The sequence below is a fragment of the Fonsecaea nubica genome, assembly GCF_001646965.1.
Source record: "Fonsecaea nubica strain CBS 269.64 chromosome Unknown Scaff35, whole genome shotgun sequence".
In the NCBI taxonomy this organism is placed as follows: domain Eukaryota; kingdom Fungi; phylum Ascomycota; class Eurotiomycetes; order Chaetothyriales; family Herpotrichiellaceae; genus Fonsecaea; species Fonsecaea nubica.
Genome location: NW_019173708.1, coordinates 161615 through 182200, shown reverse-complemented (window position 1 = coordinate 182200; position 20586 = coordinate 161615). Strand labels below are relative to the sequence as shown.

General features: G+C 52.8%; 7 protein-coding genes across 7 annotated transcripts; 3 read left to right on the top strand and 4 right to left on the bottom strand.

Annotated features, from left to right (window-relative positions):
- Positions 1-20: 20 nt before the first annotated feature.
- On the top strand, positions 21-923 carry AYO20_05851 (hypothetical protein; the record flags this gene model as incomplete). The annotated part of the gene is made up of 2 exons (XM_022644142.1): positions 21-444; positions 532-923. 2 exons carry the CDS (start codon positions 21-23, stop codon positions 921-923), a joined length of 816 nt encoding a protein of 271 aa, XP_022499902.1.
- Positions 924-2380: 1457 nt separating this feature from the next.
- AYO20_05850 (hypothetical protein) lies at positions 2381-3981 on the top strand (the record flags this gene model as incomplete). The annotated part of the gene is made up of 4 exons (XM_022644141.1): positions 2381-2588; positions 2647-2724; positions 2790-3218; positions 3284-3981. 4 exons carry the CDS (start codon positions 2381-2383, stop codon positions 3979-3981), a joined length of 1413 nt encoding a protein of 470 aa, XP_022499901.1.
- A 1409-nt stretch (positions 3982-5390) lies between these two features.
- Positions 5391-7265, bottom strand: AYO20_05849 (hypothetical protein; the record flags this gene model as incomplete). The annotated part of the gene is made up of 1 exon (XM_022644140.1): positions 5391-7265. One exon carries the CDS (start codon positions 7263-7265, stop codon positions 5391-5393), a length of 1875 nt encoding a protein of 624 aa, XP_022499900.1.
- Positions 7266-8079: 814 nt separating this feature from the next.
- Positions 8080-9756, bottom strand: AYO20_05848 (hypothetical protein; the record flags this gene model as incomplete). Its single annotated transcript, XM_022644139.1, has 1 exon — positions 8080-9756. One exon carries the CDS (start codon positions 9754-9756, stop codon positions 8080-8082), a length of 1677 nt encoding a protein of 558 aa, XP_022499899.1.
- Positions 9757-10179: 423 nt separating this feature from the next.
- Positions 10180-10972, bottom strand: AYO20_05847 (hypothetical protein; the record flags this gene model as incomplete). Its single annotated transcript, XM_022644138.1, has 3 exons — positions 10180-10611; positions 10665-10851; positions 10905-10972. 3 exons carry the CDS (start codon positions 10970-10972, stop codon positions 10180-10182), a joined length of 687 nt encoding a protein of 228 aa, XP_022499898.1.
- A 1673-nt stretch (positions 10973-12645) lies between these two features.
- Positions 12646-14815, top strand: AYO20_05846 (hypothetical protein; the record flags this gene model as incomplete). The annotated part of the gene is made up of 5 exons (XM_022644137.1): positions 12646-13211; positions 13268-13411; positions 13469-13615; positions 13671-14158; positions 14280-14815. 5 exons carry the CDS (start codon positions 12646-12648, stop codon positions 14813-14815), a joined length of 1881 nt encoding a protein of 626 aa, XP_022499897.1.
- Positions 14816-15820: 1005 nt separating this feature from the next.
- AYO20_05845 (hypothetical protein) lies at positions 15821-20350 on the bottom strand (the record flags this gene model as incomplete). The annotated part of the gene is made up of 2 exons (XM_022644136.1): positions 15821-20144; positions 20205-20350. 2 exons carry the CDS (start codon positions 20348-20350, stop codon positions 15821-15823), a joined length of 4470 nt encoding a protein of 1489 aa, XP_022499896.1.
- Positions 20351-20586: the final 236 nt, after the last annotated feature.

Genomic DNA, 20586 nt, shown 5'->3' with positions numbered 1-20586 from the left:
TCCGTTGTCAGCAGGCGCCAATGGACTCATTAGCCAATGGATTCCTCCCCGTACAACATCTTGTCGGCGCAGTCGCTATCGTTACCGGAGGCTCCAATGGCATCGGAGCCCAGACCGTCAAACTCCTCTCTTCCCTCGGATCAAATGTGATAATAGCAGACCTCGCGTGTACGGCTGGGGATGCCGAAGACCTCATTGCCTCCCTGTCACACCCCGAAACCGCCATGTTCTTCCCCACGAATATTCTCCGCTGGGGAGAAATGAAGCTTCTCTTCAAACGAACCATTGAGAACTTTGGCCGTGTAGATATTGTCATCGCCAATGCTGGGACAATGGAAAGCGAAAGCGTGTTTGATCTAGGAGCAGTCGACAGCGAGGGAGAACTGCGGGAATCAACCGAGGGATTCGGAGTCTTGGATGTCAACCTGAAGGGGACACTGAACAGTAAGTCTCTTTTAGCTCGCCACGACTCGGACATTCCCCCAGAGATACTTTACAGCTGCCGGGACTGATATGCTGGTTTGGTCACAGCACTGAGGCTGGCGCTGTACCACATGCAGCGAAATAAGCCACGTGCCCAGGATTCTTGTCGAGGATCCGTCATTCTCGTCACCTCGACCTCCGGATACTTTGGCAGCAGCGGCGTCGGAGCTTATGTTGCCTCGAAACACGGTCTGGTTGGTCTACTTCGGGCATCTCAACTGACTGCACGGAGCATCGGCGTGAAAGTGAATGCTGTGGCCCCCTTCTACACTCCCACTCCGACATTCTCGAAGCTTTCGGATAAATGGAGAGCTTCGGGGTTGAAGGCGAACACGATTGACGACGTCGCAAAAGCGATCGTACAGACTTGTCTAGCTTCGGCGAGTGGAAGATGTGTTCTGGTAAGACCTAACCTCTTCTTGTCATGGAATCGGTGTTAAAGCATAGCAGGTCGCTGGAGGGTTGACGCGGGAGTTGGAAGCAACCCGGTCGGAGCTGATATCTACATGGCTTGGTGAAGACGTGGCTGAGATTCTTCAGACTGCTGGGAAACTGTTTGCCGAAGGAGGCTATGTGCTTCCAGACAAGAGGACTGAAGCATTAACCGGGTAGTCTTGGTCAGCAGGTCGACGTCGCAGCACTGGGCTGTACGAAGTCCACACTAAAGCTAGTGTTTACTCGGCACAATCTATTGTATGGCCAAGTTGGTGTCGATGTATCTATACTGGAAGAGGCACTGGTATTTTCCCACAAAATCCACGATCTCGTCTCTCGCCCTGGCCTAAACTTGACCATGTCCAATAGTAGATCTCGTCAATAATAATAATCCAAGATTTAATTGTAGTTTACCCGAGTTTGGCCACTATGGCGTCTGACTTGGTCGGGACAGACTCAATAAGGCGCCTTGGCAGCTGAACTTCGTCTCTGTAAAGGAAGTCTTTCTTTTTCCCTCCTTTTCCCTCTTTCAACAGCAATGGAACACCACCAGAACTGCAGACGCTGAACGCTGAACTCACACGAACACCTACCAGGTACCTACAGAAACCCATTTCACCCTCAATCACAGCTTTGGGGCTCTCTGCTGTTGTCCCATTACCCGCCAACTCATATCATCCCCCGCCTCGTATTCAGCCTTCCTTGGCTCTTTAGCATTTACCGTTGCAAGGGCCAGACTCCCGTACAAGGATCCCGAGGGCTGAGACAAACAAAATTTTGGCCAAGATGGCATGGCTGATTTCTTGCTCGCTAAGCGACTGTGGTCTGTCTGGCCCCAATTCGCTCCAGATCATTGGGTGCATCGTGGTCATCGCCGCATGGGAATTCTGTCTTTTCTAACAAACAAGACTTTTCCTTCGTGTTCTGTGCAGCCCTGCCACTACCTGGGGTATTCATGAGACGACTGAGAGAGGACTTTTGTCGCGTACCCGACGAGAAGCCGATAACGAGCCAAGAGCCTCCAAAGGCTAGCCACGGCCTATCCTACCAATCCATGTTTCTTTGCGGTATCCTAGGCCATTCCAGGCTGCTCCGGCTTTCAGCCCTAAACCATGCGACACCCAACCGGTAGATGGTGGAATGGAAATACGAGAGCAATCTGTGGCAATCGCCTCGAGACAGCTAGCACCGCCGACATGAAAGTCTTGACGCGGTGGTCCAGCCGCATTGGCATTTAACTTGGAGCGCGGACTGTCTCCAATACGACGAGGTGAGGGTTTCCATGCCTATCGCAGCTGCTACTGTCCTGGCCTAGAGAAGCTGCCACGGCTTGTCGACGCCGCGACGGTCAGAGATTTCAGGTGCCCATCCCCCTGCCTTTGACTTTTTGTATCACGGTTTGTTCTTCTGTATCACTCTCGCACCTCTCTCTGCCTTTGCTATCTCAATCCATTTTACAAGCATGGGAATTCCAGTCTTCGTCCTCGCAGCCCTGCTGTCGGGTGTGGTGGCTCAAGACACTACCTCCACGGTGACAGATTTCCCCAGTACTGAAACTGCCTCTCCTACGAGCACAAGTACCCAGCCGATCACGGTAACGATTGCTGTTGGGAATGGAGGGCATACTTTCATCCCAGATGTGGTGCAAGTTTCTCCTGGAAATTATGTTGGTATGTTCTTGAGGAAATCGAGTCTGTATGTGTGTGGTCGCTGATACTGTTGTCCAAGAATTCGACTTCTATCCTTTGAACCACTCGGTGGTCCGGGCAGAATACATGTACCCATGTATACCTTATGAGTTGACAGGTAAGGGATATACAAGCGACTCAACCCTCAAAAGGCGATGAGCTGACTGCGAATCAATGGTAAAGGCGTGGACAAAGTCGGGTTCTATTCTGGCTTCCACCCCGTCGACGCCATTCTCAGCGATCCGCCGAAATGGACGGTGCTCATCAACGACACCGAACCCATCTTCTACTACTGCGGTGCTCCCAACTCATGTATTGGATACCAGATGGTCGGCGTCATCAACCCCAATTCCAGCACGTCTATCCAAGCCCAGAAGCAGTATGCGGCCGACTCTTCCTTTATGTTGCTACCCGGGGAGAATTGGCCCGATGAAGAGGATCCGTTTGCCACCACTTCTACCTCGACGGCTACGGCCACCGCCACATCGACAGTAACCACTTCTACTGCGTCTTCGACGTCGGCATCAACTGCTGGAGCGACCACGACCCCGGCAGCTAGCGGATCAGGCCACTCGGGCCTTTCAACGGGTGCCATTGCAGGCATCGCGGTCGGTAAGTCACTCCCTAGTTCTGGGGAGAGCAGCCCTTGTGTATGATGGATGCTAACTCGCGACCAGGAGGAGCAGCCGCCGTCATCGCGGCAGCGGTCATACTGTACTTGTGCGGACGCAGGTCCAAATCCAAAAAGAACAAGGAAGAGGCCGGCGGCGCGAGCCTACCGGGACCGTCCACCCCAGCCATGGGCCCGATGAACAGTCCGCCAGCGTACATCCCGCCCGCCAACAACTACGGCTACATGTCACCGACGCAGAAGCACATGTCGGTGAGCACGATGCCCGCCACCGACGCCTTTGGCAACGCCATCCCCGCCCCCGGCGCGTACCCCTCGCCGTACTCCCAGACCTTCCCACAGGGCTACCCAGCGCCGCCGCAGCAACTGATGACCAACACCGGAGTGGCACACCCGCAATCACCGCCCGCGTGGCCGTCCACGCCGTCCAACGACATTTTCGGCGCCTCCTCCGTCGCCGGGGGTCCGTACCAAATGCACGACGGGTCCGTGGCGGGGGGTGCCATGGAGAACATGTCTCTCCGCGCGAGCAGCCCCAACTCGGCCATCGTCGCCGGACCACAGGCCGCCGCGCCAGGAGTTGTGGGCGGCATCGAAGCGTTCCTGCAGCGCCAGTCACGCATGAGTCCGCCGCCGCCGTCGGAGATTGATGCGCAGCACACCCCGTCGGTGGTGGCCGGGTCTGCGGGAGCGGGACCGTTTGAGATGTCTGCTGCGCCGGGTACGATGAATCGGTTTCCGTGATTTTGTTAAAACTTCTGTTTTAATCCACTCTTTAACTCGTCGACTCTTTAAAATCAAGTACTTACTTATTCATATACTCACTACCTACCTCACTCAAATACTCACTCACATACAAATTCATTCACTTATCGTTGTCGCTCGCCATCTGTCCATCGATCAAGCCATACAGCTATCCGACCAGCTATTCGATCAGCAAGCTTGAACACCACATTTCGAGCTGGCACCCTCTCTCTTTCTCTCATTCTCTCTCCACCCATACATCCGTCCGCCCGCGTCAAACCCATCCACCTGCGAGCTCCGGCAACTAGCAAGTTTCCTTTGCAAACCGGCTGTCCTGGCGGTCCCAGTGGTGCCAGTGGTAGAGGGCTAAGGGGGAATTGTCCGAGGACCAGGGCCCAGAAAAATACAATGAATCACACGGCATAAATCCAACCAACTAACCCGTCCAGTTGCCCATCTAATCTACATAGCTTGTATTTTCCTCTTCTGTTGGTTGTTAGTTTGGTTCCTGTGTCTATATATCTATATATGTATATGTATATACATTATACCCCAAACCATGCTCTATCCCTTACCCCTTAGTATTTCCGTTCGGAGAAAACAGCAGCGTCTGGCTCACCTCGTAATATGCTCCATCCCCAGCTGCAGCCCTAGCTCCAGCTCTCGCTCTCGCTCTCGCTCTAGCTCAAATGAGAATAACAATGTGAAACTGCTTTTGTGCCGGAATGCATAGAAACTCACTCGCGACTTGCTTGGATGCATTCACAACGAAAAAGAAAACTGCAAGAAAAACCAAATACCGACACCAGCGGAGCGAGAAGAACAAAGAAACGTGAATTAATACGGTAGAACCTATTTAACCACCTTGAAGCTGAAAAAGGAGAAGAAGTAAACACCTACTAAGTATACGCCACCGAGTGGCTTGTCGTTTTCCAAGAACCTTTTTAGCAAGTATTTGCCTGGGTTAATTCACGAACCAACGACAGGGACAACAACTGCGACGTGCCCTGCGCCGAGTCGGAGGCTCTAGGATAGGCTGGTCCTTAGCACTGGTCTTCTCTGCAACGAGAATTTTTGATCAGACAGATGATGGTAAATAAGGCTGAGGCAACTGCATGGGCAACTGGCAACCGCGAGTTCTAGTTCTGGCAAGAGGCACCCTGGCGGGAACTCCTAGATTAGTACTAGTGGTCTACATTAGCAATCTTGGCAGTATTAGTGTAAATTGCTTAGCGGATCCCGGGTGGGAATAGCGAACCTCAGGAGAAGAGATTGCGAAGTCAGGAAGGGTCTTTGATGACTGTAGGAACGTTTGCGCCCGGCTATCTGCAAATAGGGGGGCTTGAGAGTGAGGATTACACGTTTCGCCGTGTCCCACGCGACTGTTCGATTCACCGTCTCATTAATGACTAAGTCTCTGCCTTCACTGCTACCTTTCCTAGACGCTCTACAAGTGACTTCACAAATGGTCCTGTACCCCAACTGCCCACATTATTGAGCTTGACCACGAAGTCCTCCCCTCGCTCCAGCACCAGTACATTACAACTATCCAGAAGCTTCGATTCGAACTTGCGTACACCGCCTTCATAGACGGTCCAGTGGTACCAGAGCTCGTGGATGGGGCCTTGGGTGGTGATGGAGAAGAAGAGCGGGGGATGGGTATTCGAGGATTTAGGCAGAGCACCAGATCTCATCGTTCCGCTGTTAACCAGGCTATCTAGATCATGCTGGATCTTGAGCGCGCAAGCCCCGGAAACGGCAGCTTGGTTCTCTGCCTCGAAGATTTGTTTACCGGTCGAGTAAGCCTTACCTTCAACAACAGCAAACGGGAAGGCGAGATCTAAAGCGCGTGGCGCCGGTACTAAGAGTAGCATCGGTTCAAGCGGCCCCTTTGGCACGTGCTGCACCATCTCATTCTGGAGCCAGTGGATGAATGCCGTGGCCTTGGCCTTGTTGAGTTTCTGCGCCGAGAGGGCAGAGACGAGAGCCGTGAGATCAGTGCCTATTGAGAGGTCGGGCCGGGGATTTTCAATCGGGTAGCGATCTCCCTCTTTCTCCGGGACAGGTGGAGCCGGAGTAGACATCGCGTTCGACTCCTGAGAATTATTAGCTGGCGGAGTGGTGGGTGCGTTGGCCTGAAATGATTCGGGAGACATATACTCGCCAGCGGACTGCTGCTGGCGTTTTCTCGGACGGGCTGAGACGTCGTCAACCTCTAGTTGCTGGACACTGGCCATGAAGTTCGAACTGAAATGCAACTGCTGCGGGACTATAGGCTGAAGCTCCTCTCGCCACTCGGCTTTTTCATGGATACAAAGGTTCTTGAGACCCAGAGCCTTGAGGGCAGTATGGAGTGGATTTATAAAGTCATCCTCGCCAGACTGAGCCTTGACATTTTTAAGGCAGCTGTTACTGAGTTCTTGAGCTATAACGCGGAGTTCAGCCCGGCGCTGCTTGGAGACTTTAGCATTAACAATGCGGTTGGCCGCGGCTTCAATGAAGTCAGGCGGCTTAGCGTGGATATGGATCTGGACAGCTTGAAGATTTTTGTGGCGGTAGAAGGCTTTGTTGGTGTTAGCAGAGCGATGGGATCGGACTGTGCCCGCTTCCGATGGGACTATGGAACGCCGTGACGAGGTCCGTTTGAGAACTGGAGTACTGTCGGCTTCGGGGTTCATTTCCGCATTGAATGTGCGTAAATTATTCTCAGAGAGCTGGTCTTTGGGAGGGGGGAGTCTTGAGGTCTGAATTGAAGGCCGTACGCCTTCTCGCTTACCAGCTTCTACATCAGGTTCAGAGCCTGTTTGTAAGTCCTCCTGAGAGGGCTCGAGGCGGGGAGGAGTACTTCTCCTCAGCTGTTTTGCAAGGCGCTCGTGTTGGGAGTCGTCTACTTCGGCTCCAGCCCCAGCTCGAGCATCGTGCGAGCGCTTCCTTTTGATCCCGGCTGGCTGAGAGATGAATGGCGGAGGGATTTCTTCAGGGTATTGTTTCAATGCGGGTCTCTGTGACGACCGTCTCTGTCCTTCGCTTGCGGTTCGTTCGGGGTTCGCAGTTTGTGTCTCTTGTGATCGCGGGCTCTTGCGGGAGATCTTGGAATTCACTCTCGACTTTTGCGGGCGCAGGTAGTCGGCTGCAACGCGGTCAGTGACGCGGTAACGAGGGAGGGAAGTTGTACAGAGCGAGAGCAACTGACGGCTTTTCTGTATTCTTCGGCTCTTTCTCCGGTGATCAGTCGCGAAATTCTCCTCGCTCTTGTCTCGGGCTGAATGGTGCCGTTTACCCATGGTCATTCATTTAGGTTGAATCAAAATGATGAATGGTGCTTCCTACGACTTGAACGATCAAGCTCGACCTGCTCGCGGCCAGCTTTGTCGCGATGTTTTTGCGCTCCGCCTGTGTCCTGTTTTGCAACACTGGCTGCCATACCTATTGGTATGGGTGGAATGGAGAACAAGTCCACCATATATAGCACATGAAACTGAAGAGGCGTAGTCGTAGTTGCAGGCTGCTCTTGAAAGCTGCGAACGAACGATCTGCTTCAGCCGCCGACCCGTCGAGCGTGAAACCCACAGGCGGGAGGATGGTGCCTAAAAGCTTGGCGGCCAACAAGCAGCCAATCGTGAATTCACCGCCCCCAACTACAAGGCACTCCTGGTTACACGCGAACAATTCAATATTCAACACTGCTGCCAATCTCCAAGAGCCTCGTTGCAAGGCGACCCGTTACAGGGATGGAGTGTATCTGTCATCGAGAGCCATTTATTTACTGGGAGCAATAACTGACAACTCAGAAGACTCTGCCCCCCCAGAACGCCTAAAGAAAATGACCTCTCCAAGACCTAAACGCTGTGAGAGTCAAGATTCAGGCAATATATACATGCTCATTAGAGGGAGAGGACCTAGTAGGTATAGCCGACTGACCAGCCAACATACCGACCAACCTAGCCGACGTGTCTATCTATATGTCTAAATTACATTGTATCTCTAAATATACCCTTTCTTTTCCCCGTCGGTCATTTTACAATGACTCGCATTGTCTTGATATACCAATCCAGCCTCTCCTCTTGAGGAAGGCCGGGTGGATGATTCACCCTTTTGCTAGCGCTTGCGCAGATAATCGCCGCCTTTCAAGGCGCTCAAGACCCCGTAGACGCCCGCAATGGGCCAAATGCTCCACACGCCCTTTTCCACCGGCAGGGCCGCGTCACGGAGTACCTTGCCGTCACCGTCGACCTCGAACATGTCCCTCGTCCGAACCTTTTCGTACACGCTCGGTATGTGGCCGTCGGCGCGGTACTTCTTCCTCATGCCGTCGTACCACTTCCGGTCGTAGATGGACCAGAATTCGTCCTCGGTGTAGAATGTCTGGGCGTACAGCCACTTCATCCCGCCCAGGGATTTGAGTTTGCTCTCGATGAGTCGGTTGATTGTGACGTGGAGCGTGTTTGGGGGTGTTTCGCCCCAGACGCCGATGTTGAGGAGCGCGTTGTCAAAGTCATCACTTCCATCATCGTCGCCCTCACTGCTCCGTGGTTCGGGGGTTGAGGCTGTCTTGGAGGTCGAGGTCGAGGTCGGGCTGGGCTCCGTGGACGACACAGGCTGGTTCCGTAGATGTGGGTTCATGCTCACGCTGGCCCCGTGCCTCAAGGGACACAGCCAGCGCGGATAGATGTGCGGCAACTCCCCGTCCAGCCAGTGAGAGAACTCCGGAATGTTTTTGTTTGGGAGAGCCATGTCTTGAATGATGAAGCGCTGGTATAGGCCGGAGCGGTGTAAGGCGTGGTACATGATGCGCGTGTGCATAAAGTAGTCTGCCAGCCAGCGCATCGTGCGTGTGAAGGGGATGCAGAAGTATTTATATGCGAAGCGGCCGGTCCAGAAGGCGCCGCGGTCGTAACGGAAGAGGTAGTCTCTCAAGGGGATCAAGTCGCGGGGATGAGACGGTGATGATGGTGATTGAGATACAGGGTCTGTGATCTCGGTACTGTTCATTCTTTCTTCTGCGTGGAGGTAAAACCACTGATCCCATGGCTTGGTGAATGTCACGATCGGTAGGTCCTGGTTCTTCTCGTCTCGGTCGGCGAGGCGGCCTGCGAGCACGACACCCTTCTCCGGAGCGAACATTATCCCGTCAACGAAATCTATGCCTCCCTGCTTTGAGACCTGCTTGATCACTTCCTGCGCTTGTTCAATGCCGCCGACCCGGATATACGACAGTTCAACAAATTCCTTGGCCGGGATCAATCGCATCTCGAACAAGGTAATGACACCCATTGAGCCGAATGTGCCGGCCATCCCATGGAACAAGTCTGCCCTTTCCGTCTCCGAGGCCGTCACGACTTCACCGTCCGCAAGGACCACCTCGAACCAGGTCACGGTCCCGTCGAAAAACCCATACTTGAAGCTGCTACTCTCGCCTGCCGTCCCCGCAAATCCGCCTCCAACCGTGATGCCTGGAAACTCTGGGACGACCGGGGGAACCAAGCCGTGTTCCAGGGTCGCAGCGACCAGACGATCCATAGGGACGTTAGGCTCAACGAGGCAAGTTCGCTTCGAAGGCGACACCGAGATGACATGGTCAAGAGTGGATATGTCGACGGTAGCGTCTCTTGTACGGTCGCTGAGGCGAGTCGAGTTGGTATTGCCATGGAAGATGCGAAAGGGGATTTTGCGAGCATGAAAGCTGGCGATTCGGTCAGACACGCGCGACACGGCTTCATTGTGCTGGCTGAGGAGACGTTCGGAGGTGTCTTCCTCGCCTCGACAGTCTGCCATAATGGCAAGCTTCTTAGAGGTCCTGAAGACGAGGAGCAGCACTACTTTGCTCGTCCCAGATCTTCAGACATAGCTCCGCCTGTGGGTCCCTAAAGTCAGATCCAATGGTCCGGGTGTAGTCGAACCGTACGTACTTTCTAGGTCAACAAGCCACTAAGGAAGATGCAGAGGCGAATGTCCCTTGCGAGGTTTGGAGTGGAAAGGTACTCAGGCAGATGGATTGATATCGGATCAGACGGAGGTTCTTCCTGCGGACCAATTTGCCCGCGTCTGGAAATCCACTTGCGGCTTACGAGCAAGACATCCGCCGTACTAGTGATACGGTGGATTATTAGAGCGCGACCCGCAGTTAATCACATTTCTGTCCTGCGCCCCTTGGCCCCTCCTCATTCTCGCTCCCCGACCAGCACGAGCCACTCACGCTCAAAATTTCGTTGGAGCATCTCCATATTGAACGTCTCTCAACGGCCAGTGGCCGCTGTCGAACGCAAACTGGATCAAGCTGCCCTCACCGCCCCAATACTCTGTCCCAAACGCACGCATGAGGTCCAGTCCATTGAGCAAGGCACCGCTTGTCCAGAGCTTGCCGTCCCTGTGCCAGCGCTCCTCCACCCAAGTAGTTTCAGGGCCCGTCGCGCGAAGCTGTTCCAACATGAATCGAGGTGCGGCCACAGTCTTGTTTTTGAACAGTCCCGCCTGGAATGCAGCCTGCAATCCGCCGCAGATGGTGATGAAGGCCGAGCAGTTCTCGTAACTTTTGCGCACGAAGTCGAGCTCCACCTCATTGGGATTATACCCGTTCAAATGAGCCCCCATCAGGACTATGTCAAGTGGTGGGCATGTCGAGAAGTCATCCTGCGTCAACGATGAGGAGCATGATCCAAAGGAAGATCCGGAGCCAGACTCACAGTTGGTTGGACCGAGACACCGCCTGTCAGTTTGGCAGTTTTCCCCGTCTGATTGACCCAATGGAAATCAATGTCGAGAGCTTGGGCAGCCATGCCGGGCAGAGCAAACTCTTCCAGGGTCTGAACAAAGTTCTTGGACACCGAATTCAACAGGTCAATGGGGGCCACATCGAGAATCTCCGTTTCCCTGTTGCCTGAAGTTAGTTTAACCTGACAGTTCTGTAGGCTTGACAACCGTACGCGTTCAGAAGAATCACCCCGGCGTGGATGGTGCGGTTGGGCTTGGACAGATCAAAGGATGCGGCCATGTTGTTTCTGCTGGGAAAATTCGAACTCTGCTTGTTGTTGTTGTTGTTCTTCTTCTTCTTGCAATGAAGATCTTCTCAAAATCCAAAGGACCATGCGTGTTCTTATAATGCATCTTCCCATAGTCAACGGAGCATTCACTTCGAGACTGAGCATGTTTCTTCGGAGTCGGCGCCCTCTTCAGGGGCTGGAGGTTTCACCCTTCACCACTCACAACAGCAGGAATGATGCTGCCTACATTCAAATTGTGTTTCAAACTCACCGAGCCTTGTGGACAAATTGGTAGACGTACAGCACCGGCGGGAGCAACATCAATGGATCTTCCTGGTATTCCCGATCGGGAAATGCCGCCGAAAGCAGAATAGCGTCGGATGAACAACGATCCATGCTCCACGAGGATGCCTGTTGTCGGTCGGAAAAGTACAAGGAGGCTGTCGAGACCTCTCTCCTTCATTCATTACACAAAAGCGATCCTCAATCTTGATCAGAGGAAGCAGGGCTTGTATGACGCTTGGGCAAAGGACAGCACTCACCGCAGTTTTCCACCATATGATCTTCGGTCGACCGAGGTTTACGAAAAGCTTTCGTTTCGCAACGACTAGTCTATCCAAGGCAAGCTATTGTCTGAAAGGGTGAATTCCGTGTTCCCAAGCCTCTCTTGCAAAAGTCACGTTTGACGAATGCCGCGACATGGCAGTCGATCCATCTACCATACAAGAGTGCCTGCGGGGCCATCTTCCGCTGGCCCCTTGGATACGTCTCTCATTCCCAGCATCACAACATCTTGGCAAGACATCCCCTGGTGGGCGACATTCACGAGCTCACTCGGCGTGAATGCCAATGCTCTGAAAGAACGTCCTGGGTATCTTCCCCTGCGGTCGGCCATGGGAAAGAAATCCGCCAGTGCTACAGGGTACTCGACAGGACGAGGCAATGATTTCATTCCCGTTGGGAGGGTAACCACAGTGCCAATGCCAGAATCCAAATTGCTGAGGCTGGGCCCTCGCTTGATGACTCGAAGCAGACCAGATCCAAAACAGCTAACCGAGGTGGTTAGGGTATCCCTTGCAGGCAATTCTAACGTCAAGGACGCCTTATTGCACACTTCTCAATGTGGCATGATCAACAACCCCTACTTGGCTCGCTGGCGCTCCACGTCGGTGACGTCCCGCAGAGTCGTGGTAATTTGCGGGGAATAATCCGGAGTCTCAAGTTTATTTGAGAAGTGGGGCGAATAGGACGACAAGCTGGGGATTCAAGAGATCGATTCGCATGCTCCTACTCAGAACCGCTGACTCGCCTGCGCATGATTGCCAGGAGCATATCCCCAACCAGCCAATGACCGGGCGGTTGCTACATCTATCCCTGCACCAAGTCGAATGGCCTCCAGATCAAATTCGCGTCCTCCAGCATTATGACCAACTGAATCCCTTGTTCAAAACCCCAGATTGCAACCCTTGTTGGCTCACATCATGACCGAGGCATCCGGCACCACAAAGGGCTGGGATCGTAGGGCCTCGACCCAAGAAGCGGGGAGCCGTGGCACTTCGACAGCAGGGGTATTTAATCGACATCGAGTTGACATCGCAGTCTGTCCTTCTCAAAGCACCGCTAGCTTCTCTCCTCCTGAAAATTCAACCCTTCAAGTTTGCTGGTTCCCATTGAGAACGCCATCATGAGTGTCGTACCGCCGGAGAACACCGACAGGCTCGAACATGAAGTGCAGCATGATGCTGAGCTCCGCCATGATAAAGAGATGCTAGAGCATCGAGAGCACGCTCACACCGAAGACGAGAAGGCGCATACCAAAGAGGAATTGGCTCCCGCAAGTGGATCTTCCTCTGAACCGAACAGCGAGACGACACCAGAGTATCAAACCAAGACAGTATGGACGCTGAAGACCTTCGTTGCCACGGTTGCTCTTAGCGGGCTCTACGTTGGCTCTCAGATTCCCCTCTACTTCGTGGGTGGTTCCCTCACATTCATCGCCGCAGACATTGGTGGAGCGGAGGCATCGGCCTGGTTGACCGTGGCCTATGCACTCACCCTCTCTGCGGTGGCTCCTTTCTGCGGCTATCTCCAAGATCTTCTCGGCCGTCGCCTCATCACCCTTGTTGGTGGCGTCTCGCTGATGATGGGCTGTGTCATTATCGGGACTGCTCATAAGTTCGGACAAGGGGTTGTCGGTATGGCGTTTGCTGGCGGTGGTGCCGCGATTGGTGAATTGACTGCGCTTGCCGGGTAAGGATGCAGTGACGAGAAATCGATCCGAGGGGAACTGACAGAGGCGTCTATAGGACTTCTGAGCTAGTGCCTGTCAACAAACGAGGCATTTACCTTGCTCTCGTTACAGCTTTTGTGCTCCCATTTACGCCATATCTGCTGTTCGCTCAACTCTTATCGACCTACCACACTTGGAGATGGGGCATGTGGATTTGCGTGTAAGTTTGGTCCTGGTCCTGCGACATCGGTGTCGGGCAGGACTGACAGATGTATAGGATCTGGAACGGTCTCTGGTGGGTTCTCATCTTCGCCGTCTACTTTCCAGAGTCCCAGACCCGAGCAAAAGGGTTAGAAGCCAAAGCCATTCTAAAGAAGATTGACTACATTGGTGGTGCTCTGTCTATTATGGGTTTGACGCTTGTGTAAGGTTCCTATTTGTCTGCCTCACGTCGTCTCATAGCTGACCGAGGGATGTAGGCTGGTCGCTCTTCAAGCCGGAGGTTACTCTCACCCTTGGAAGAGCGCATATGTCATTGTACAACTCATCATTGGCATTCTTCTCATCGCCGCCTTTGTCATTTGGGAATGGAAGTACTGCAAAGAACCTATGGTGCCGCATGAGATGTTTTCAGGACAGAGAATTGTTGGAATGGCTTATGGAATCGCCTTTGTTGCAGGTAAAGACGACTCTTCCCTATCCTGGCTCAACTGTGCCATGAATCAAAGGAGTGAAAATGCTTTGCTGACATGGGGTCTTTCTACCACAGGCATGAACTTCTACGCCATGCTGAACTTCTTTCCCCTGGTGTACAGCACGGTGTTTGAACCTGATCCGGTCCATGTTGGTCTTCGGGGTCTCGGTCCCGGGTTGTCCACCACCTTTGGTGCGGTCTTTGCGAATGCCGCCTTGTCTTGGTTCAAGGGACACAACCGAGAGATCCTCCTCGCTGGCTGCATTATAATGAGTACGTCTCCCTGACCCAATTCCCAGAAAGCATCCTTCTCCCTCTTACCACATAACTCTCCCCCCTCCCTCGCTTCTCGATTGCCTGCGCATCGTTGCCTCAACTAAGCATGGTGATATAGCGGCCTTTGGCGGCGCTATTGCTGCAATCACTCCTGACCGGGAGGGTCTCGCTATTGGTGTAGGGACAATCACTGGCTTCGGGGTCGGCGCTGTTCTTGTCCCGGCAGCCACCGTCGCCATCACTGTGACACCGGACACGTCGATCGCTACTTGTGTCGCCCTGTCGCTCACCATCCGCGCCGTGGGCGGGAGTATCGGCTACGCCATCTACTACAATGTCTTCATTAACAAACTCACGCCGAAACTCCCCGCGTACATTGCACAGTATGCCGTCGCCGCAGGACTCCCGCTCTCATCCGCTCCCCGTTTCGTCGAGACGTACCTTACCGCGCCCACCAATCTGACGACCGTCCCCGGTGTCACTCCGGACATTATCGAGGCGGGTGCGATCGGGTCCCGCTGGGCGTACGCCGAGTCGCTCAAGTACGTGTGGCTGACGAGTATTGCGTTTGGCGGGTGCGCCATCATCGCCTGCTTGTTCATCGGCAACATTGGCAAGTACATGACCAACCGCGTGGCCGCGAGGATCAGGTAGTGATTTCTCGTTTACGCGTCTTTCATCTCCAAGGAAGGACTCGAGGGCTCGAGCGAGGACTGGCTCATCGACCCGAGCGCGTTTATCCATACAGCCACCCGCCCGCCCACAAAGACCTTATTCATCCGAGATGATTGGTGAATCCGAGAAGCGCAACAACCACCCATACATACAGACATACATACATACATACATACCTGGACATTCGTGACCTCGTCACTGGGAGAGGAGAAAGGGGGAAGTTCGGGACCAGAAGTCACCCCGGGCAAAAGAGAGAAAGTATCAGTCCGAAGCTGGTGTATGCAGCCTGGCTAGTCACATAGAATATGATGTGATACTTGATATACACCACCACTACTACCACCACACACCGTATCCTACACGTCGAGTCGAGTCGAGCCAAGTCAAGTACTCTCTACCTCGTATATTCATTCACTCGGTACAGAGTCCGTACTTCAGGACTTCACACCTACATACCCACCTACCTACCTACCTACCTACCTACACACCTACCCTGGTATCCAATTCCCAAGCGCCTCTCGAGACACCTTCACCATGACCTTGACCTTGACCTCTCCTTGACCTTGCTTGGCTAGTGCTGATTCCTGATACCTGACTCTTCGCCTTCTTGACCCTCTTGAACTAAACCTTTCCACTCAGTGGGACACTTCGTACAGGCATCACAGGTGCTCTGATGTTACTCGGTACTCTGTCCTCTGAAGTCGACATTCTGCAGTTGACACTCTATACCCGGGTTTTGGGCCTGTCTACAATATTTTCCCCCGAGTGGCCAGGTGCTTTACACTTCCTCGCTCAGTCGCTCAATCACTTAGTCAGTCAATCAGAGGGAGGTATATATAAATCAAAATCGCCATTGATTTTTGTGATGTGGTGGTAGTATAGTAGTATACAGCTAGCTCTATAAGTTTCTATCCACAGATTTTGGTTATTTTCCCCAACGTCAAGCAAGATGGACGACAACAACAACAACAAACATCATCATCATCATAATTCATCCCGGATACGCTCACTTTCAACATTTTCCAGGTTTTCGCCATCAGCAGCGTCCTCCAAACCCTCACTGTCCGTGACCGTCGACGCCTGCTCCTTTGCCGCTCGAATGACTCCTGCAATCTCCTCGTCGTACAGTGTCCATTCAGGCACTTGCCTCTTCGCCCTGTCCAACTTGGGTTCCTTTGTGAGTGGGTTGTTACATAAATCAATCGTCTTGGCCTTGGCCAAGCTGGCGTCATCACACCATGTCTCACACCACAACCATTCCTGCGACAAACTGTGGATGGGGAGACTGTGTTGCATATGGTTCGGCAGGTCTTGGTCCAGGTTGGAGAGACTGGCTGGGTCAGCCGACAGTGCTTGGTACTGTTGTCGGAGGCGATCGCCAGCGGCAAGTTGACGGAATCTCTTGAGGTCAACCACATAGAGGGCCGATATGTGGTAGGGTTTCCCTCGGAGATATGTCTCCCAGTATCCTTGTTTCCAAAAGCGGAATCCTTCCATCTCGGTGCGAGAGTCGCACATGGGCGTGAAGCCGTAAGGAGCCCCCTTCAGGTCCACTTTGTTTAATTCCATCATGTCTGTGCGCACGATTTGGTCAGCATCCACGAAGATGACTTTGTCCAGATCCAGCGGAAAGAGCACATCCAAGAACAAGATCTTGTAGCCCCAAATTTCCCGCTGCTTCTCCTTCTGACCTCGAAGCCAGTGAGGCCATTTATAAGTCACCATCTCGTAGTCGAAGCCGTAGTGTTCTGCAAGTATGGGCAGAGTACTCTTGAACGATGGTGACAGGAATTGTTCAATGAACCAGAACTTGACGCTGTGTTTGGTGTGCTTCATGACCGACACCATCATGATATTCAACATCCTTTCGTAAAGGTGGCCCGAAGCCACTGAGAAGATGTTGATGTCAGCGTTCGAAGAGGTCTTCTTGAAGCCTAGCGAGGACAGTGCTGAAGATGCGAAGGAAGCTCCCTTGTTAAGGTAGTCCATGGCACCCCCAAGGGCAGATGACTCCAGGACATCTTCCTCTTCCATGCCGGGTTTTCGGGAAAGCCGAGGGAATAAAGTCAGCCCTTGGAAGGAGAGCAAAGCGACTGATGTGGTCTCATCGCCCGGTTGAGCAGAGTAACCATGGGGGCCAACACTATCAATGTTGAAGATCTTTGATGACCTCCCCGGTTTTAATGAGATTTGCCAGTACCCAGGATTGGCTTTGAATTGGAAGTATCCCAAATTGGCCATGACGATGGTGTCTGTAAAGTGCGGCTCGTCCTCAGTTCCCAGCAGCAGTTGCACGCCACGAGGTGGTGGACCACTAGTCACGTCCCTTGCATGGCCTTCAATGAGAATGTGCTCAAGCTCATAGACAGCGTCGATATTCTCGCCCTCGGCTAGGTTACTGAGCCTGATATTGTCTAAATCATGGATGGATATCTTGGGCGCCACCAACCATGATGGAGGCACAACCATTCCCAGGTTGAAGAGCGTATCCTTAGGGATACCGCTGAACGATGCATTGGGAATGGATAGGGAACCATGGGAGTCGAAACTGGGCTCTGCACTAATGACTTGCCGGAAAAACCGTTTGACTGGCAGCTCGGTCAATCTGTCTTTCGGGTTCAAGAAGATCTGCACGCTCACTCCATTCAGCTGTGACAGGCTCTCCAAAATCGGAACCCACTGTTGAACCAGCTCAGAGGCTGGATCAATCGAGGCCACAATCTGAATATTAATGTCGTCAGAGTTCGATATCTTAATAGACGTATGAGTGCTATTCCAGAATTTGAAGCGTTCCATCCTGATCAGGGGCGCGGACTCTCTCAAGCCCTCTGGCAGGTCAGACTTCAAAGATCGAGCAACAAGCGAGGTAATCTTTGCGAGGTCGAGAGCCCCGGTAAATCGGTCTTCTAGCGCAAGTCCAGTGATGGCTGTCGTAACCGGTGCTATTCGTTCTCTCCTTTCGAATTCAAGCAACGCCTCGAAGTCGACAGAGGTGAAACCTTGGTCAAGGGGTCCTAAGAGACGACCGTTGAGCCACAGCCCATTTTGGCCTTTTGAAAATGATAACGTCTGGAGTAAATCTGCATGGGAACTCCAAAACTCAGCCGATGCGTCTGTCAGATCATCCGCAGAAGAGCTCAGCTCGCCCTTGAGTAACTGCTCGAGGCGATCGACAGTCAGGTCCCGACCGTCCTCCTGTAAGAGCGCGTAGAGACCACGGGCAAAGCTTGAGGTTTGTGATTCAGGACCAGGGTTGTGAATGATGAGCATCTCTATCTCAGGATTTCGCCGGTGGAACAGCAGCGCTTCCGAAAGCAAGGTCCGACCAGTCTCGGATTCAAGGTCGACAACAACAAGAAGGTGAGCACGGTCGCTCAACAATGTCGCTTCTATCCCAGCCAGGCGAGGCAGGCGTGCAAAGCTGTCGGCGAAGTCAACGGTTATTTGGCCAACATCAACAATTTCAACATCTTTGGCGTTATCCGGAAAGACCATCTCATTGCGCCGTTTGACAGCTTGAAAGAGGAAGAACTCAGGAACCCAAGATTCTTCCAAGATGGCTTCTTGAAACACTGCTTGCTGTACCAGCTGAAGATCTGCATACAACCGAGCACTCAAAAGCTCAAACCAGTTATCCGTCCTCGGTATAACCACTCCGTTGACGAGTAAGGGAGGATTGGGCCGTGCAAGTGCCAAACGCTTCATGTATTCATCTCGAGCTTGCAGTCGTAGACCCAGGCTTTCGTCGTTCAGTACCTCTTGAAAGGCTAACGGCTCTTTTCCTTCCCTTGTAGCTCGACCCCTGATGGCAGTCTTGAAGCTTGTCTCAGGACTTGTATTTATCCTTTTTGCAGCGACAATATCGGAGAAGAAGCTCATCAGAGCAGTTAAACCATAGGTATCTGAAATGTGATATGCGACTTTTGAGTATGTGTCCGCTGTTTCCCCTTCCCCAGTGGGGATCAGAGCAATTCTGATGGGAACTTGTCGCCGGACGAGACTCTGTAGGGATGTGGTGGCCAGTTCAATGTCTTTCATATTGCCCATGTCGATCGGCACGATGAGATTATGTATATCACGAGATACTTGGGGAAGTTGCCCGGGATATGTTCTTTGGAACAAAGACCGCAGAGACGACGACCAACCAGCATATCGTTTATCTTGTTCCAGATCGTTCAGCCACATCAAGACGCCGCCGGCTTCAGAGTCATCGCGCCAGTCGAATCGCTGAGGAGTTTCATTCGCTTGTGCTTCGGCGATGATCTCACTAGAGAGGAGGCTAATGGCTTCCGACGATGCCAACCCCAGACTCTTGAGCTCAGCGATGATACGCCTTTCTCTTCGCAAATGGTCGAGAAGAGAGTAGGCGTTCATCTGTCGAGGCTCAATCTGCACACCATTGATCCACAAGACATTGTATCCTGATGGTAGAAACCGATCTCGATTTGCCCTGTGTTCGAGAACGAACTCTTTGCTGGCATTTACCGAGGCGAGAAGAGAAGAGTATCTGGGGAAATCCGAAGTGACCTGTAACAGAGTATCCAGAGGGTTCGAGCTTGAGAGAATGAAGCTGGCAGCATTGATGCCTAGCTTGGCCACTTCTGAAGTGGTTAGGGGCTTCAGATCTTTGATCTCATCATCCTTGGTCTCCAACGATAGTTGTTCCGGCGTCGAATCTCCCGTCTTTTGCGCATCCCGGTCGTCAATAACGATGTAGTCTGTGCGCTTCAAAACGAGCTCCACGCCATAGCCTGTAACAAAGATCGGTCTACTAGAGACCATCGTTGAAGGTCTGTACCGTAGTCTGTATGTCGATTTTCCTTCGCGGGCAGTCTGACTGACGACATTGTGGAACTGCCCGAACAAGGGGTGAGTGATGTCTGCATAGAGGATAGACGAAGGTCCATCAGATGAAGCACCGAGGACCCGATCAAACGGGAGATCATTCACAGTATCTGGAATAGAGACCATCTGCTGAGCACGATCCAAGGTAGGCGAGCAAAATTGCTGGCCATCCAAATAGACCCAAACGGGGCATACGGCATCCTGAGCAGCCATCAGGTGCGGTTGAACAGAGGTATTGTAGTATTGGAAATGAGCTTCGACCCTTGGTGCTGCAGCATGAAGGGCGAGGGCGAACTTGAAGGAAGAAACAGACTCCGGAGTGGAAAGGTGCCCATCATTCTGCACGACGTCGAGGAATTTAGTATATAGCTCTTGTTCCGTTTGCAAATCTGTAAAGGTACCATCGGCGATGCGGTCGAGAAGAGGGAAGTAAGATGACGAGTTCTCAAGAGCAGCAGTTTCTCTGATCGCATGTTAGTGCATGGTCGAAGCATTGATGAAACGAGGGGCGGGAAGTGCGTACAACAACTCGACCAGATATGGACCGGCCGAGAAGGAGGTCTGTAGAGCAACATTGACGGAAGATGTTGCTCTTGTGGGGGTGATGAGTGAGTCCCAAGACAAAAGAGCGAGGAGGGACCATGTCCAGCGTTGATGTAAAGTACGCATTCTGACGAGGCTGCATGGAAAGGAGTGTCGAAGATGCGGTGCCCTGGGGAAGTTCCTGTTCAGTGGTGCATGTTGGGAGGGAGGGACAATCCAGGCTGCGTGTGCAGTGATTGTGAAGCCAGCACAAGACGAAAAGGCGAGGTGGAATCAAGTGTACAAGGAAATAGGTGGTGATTGACTTGACGGTGGTGGTAGAGGAGGCCAGATTGTGCAGAAACGGCCCAGAAATTCTTGGG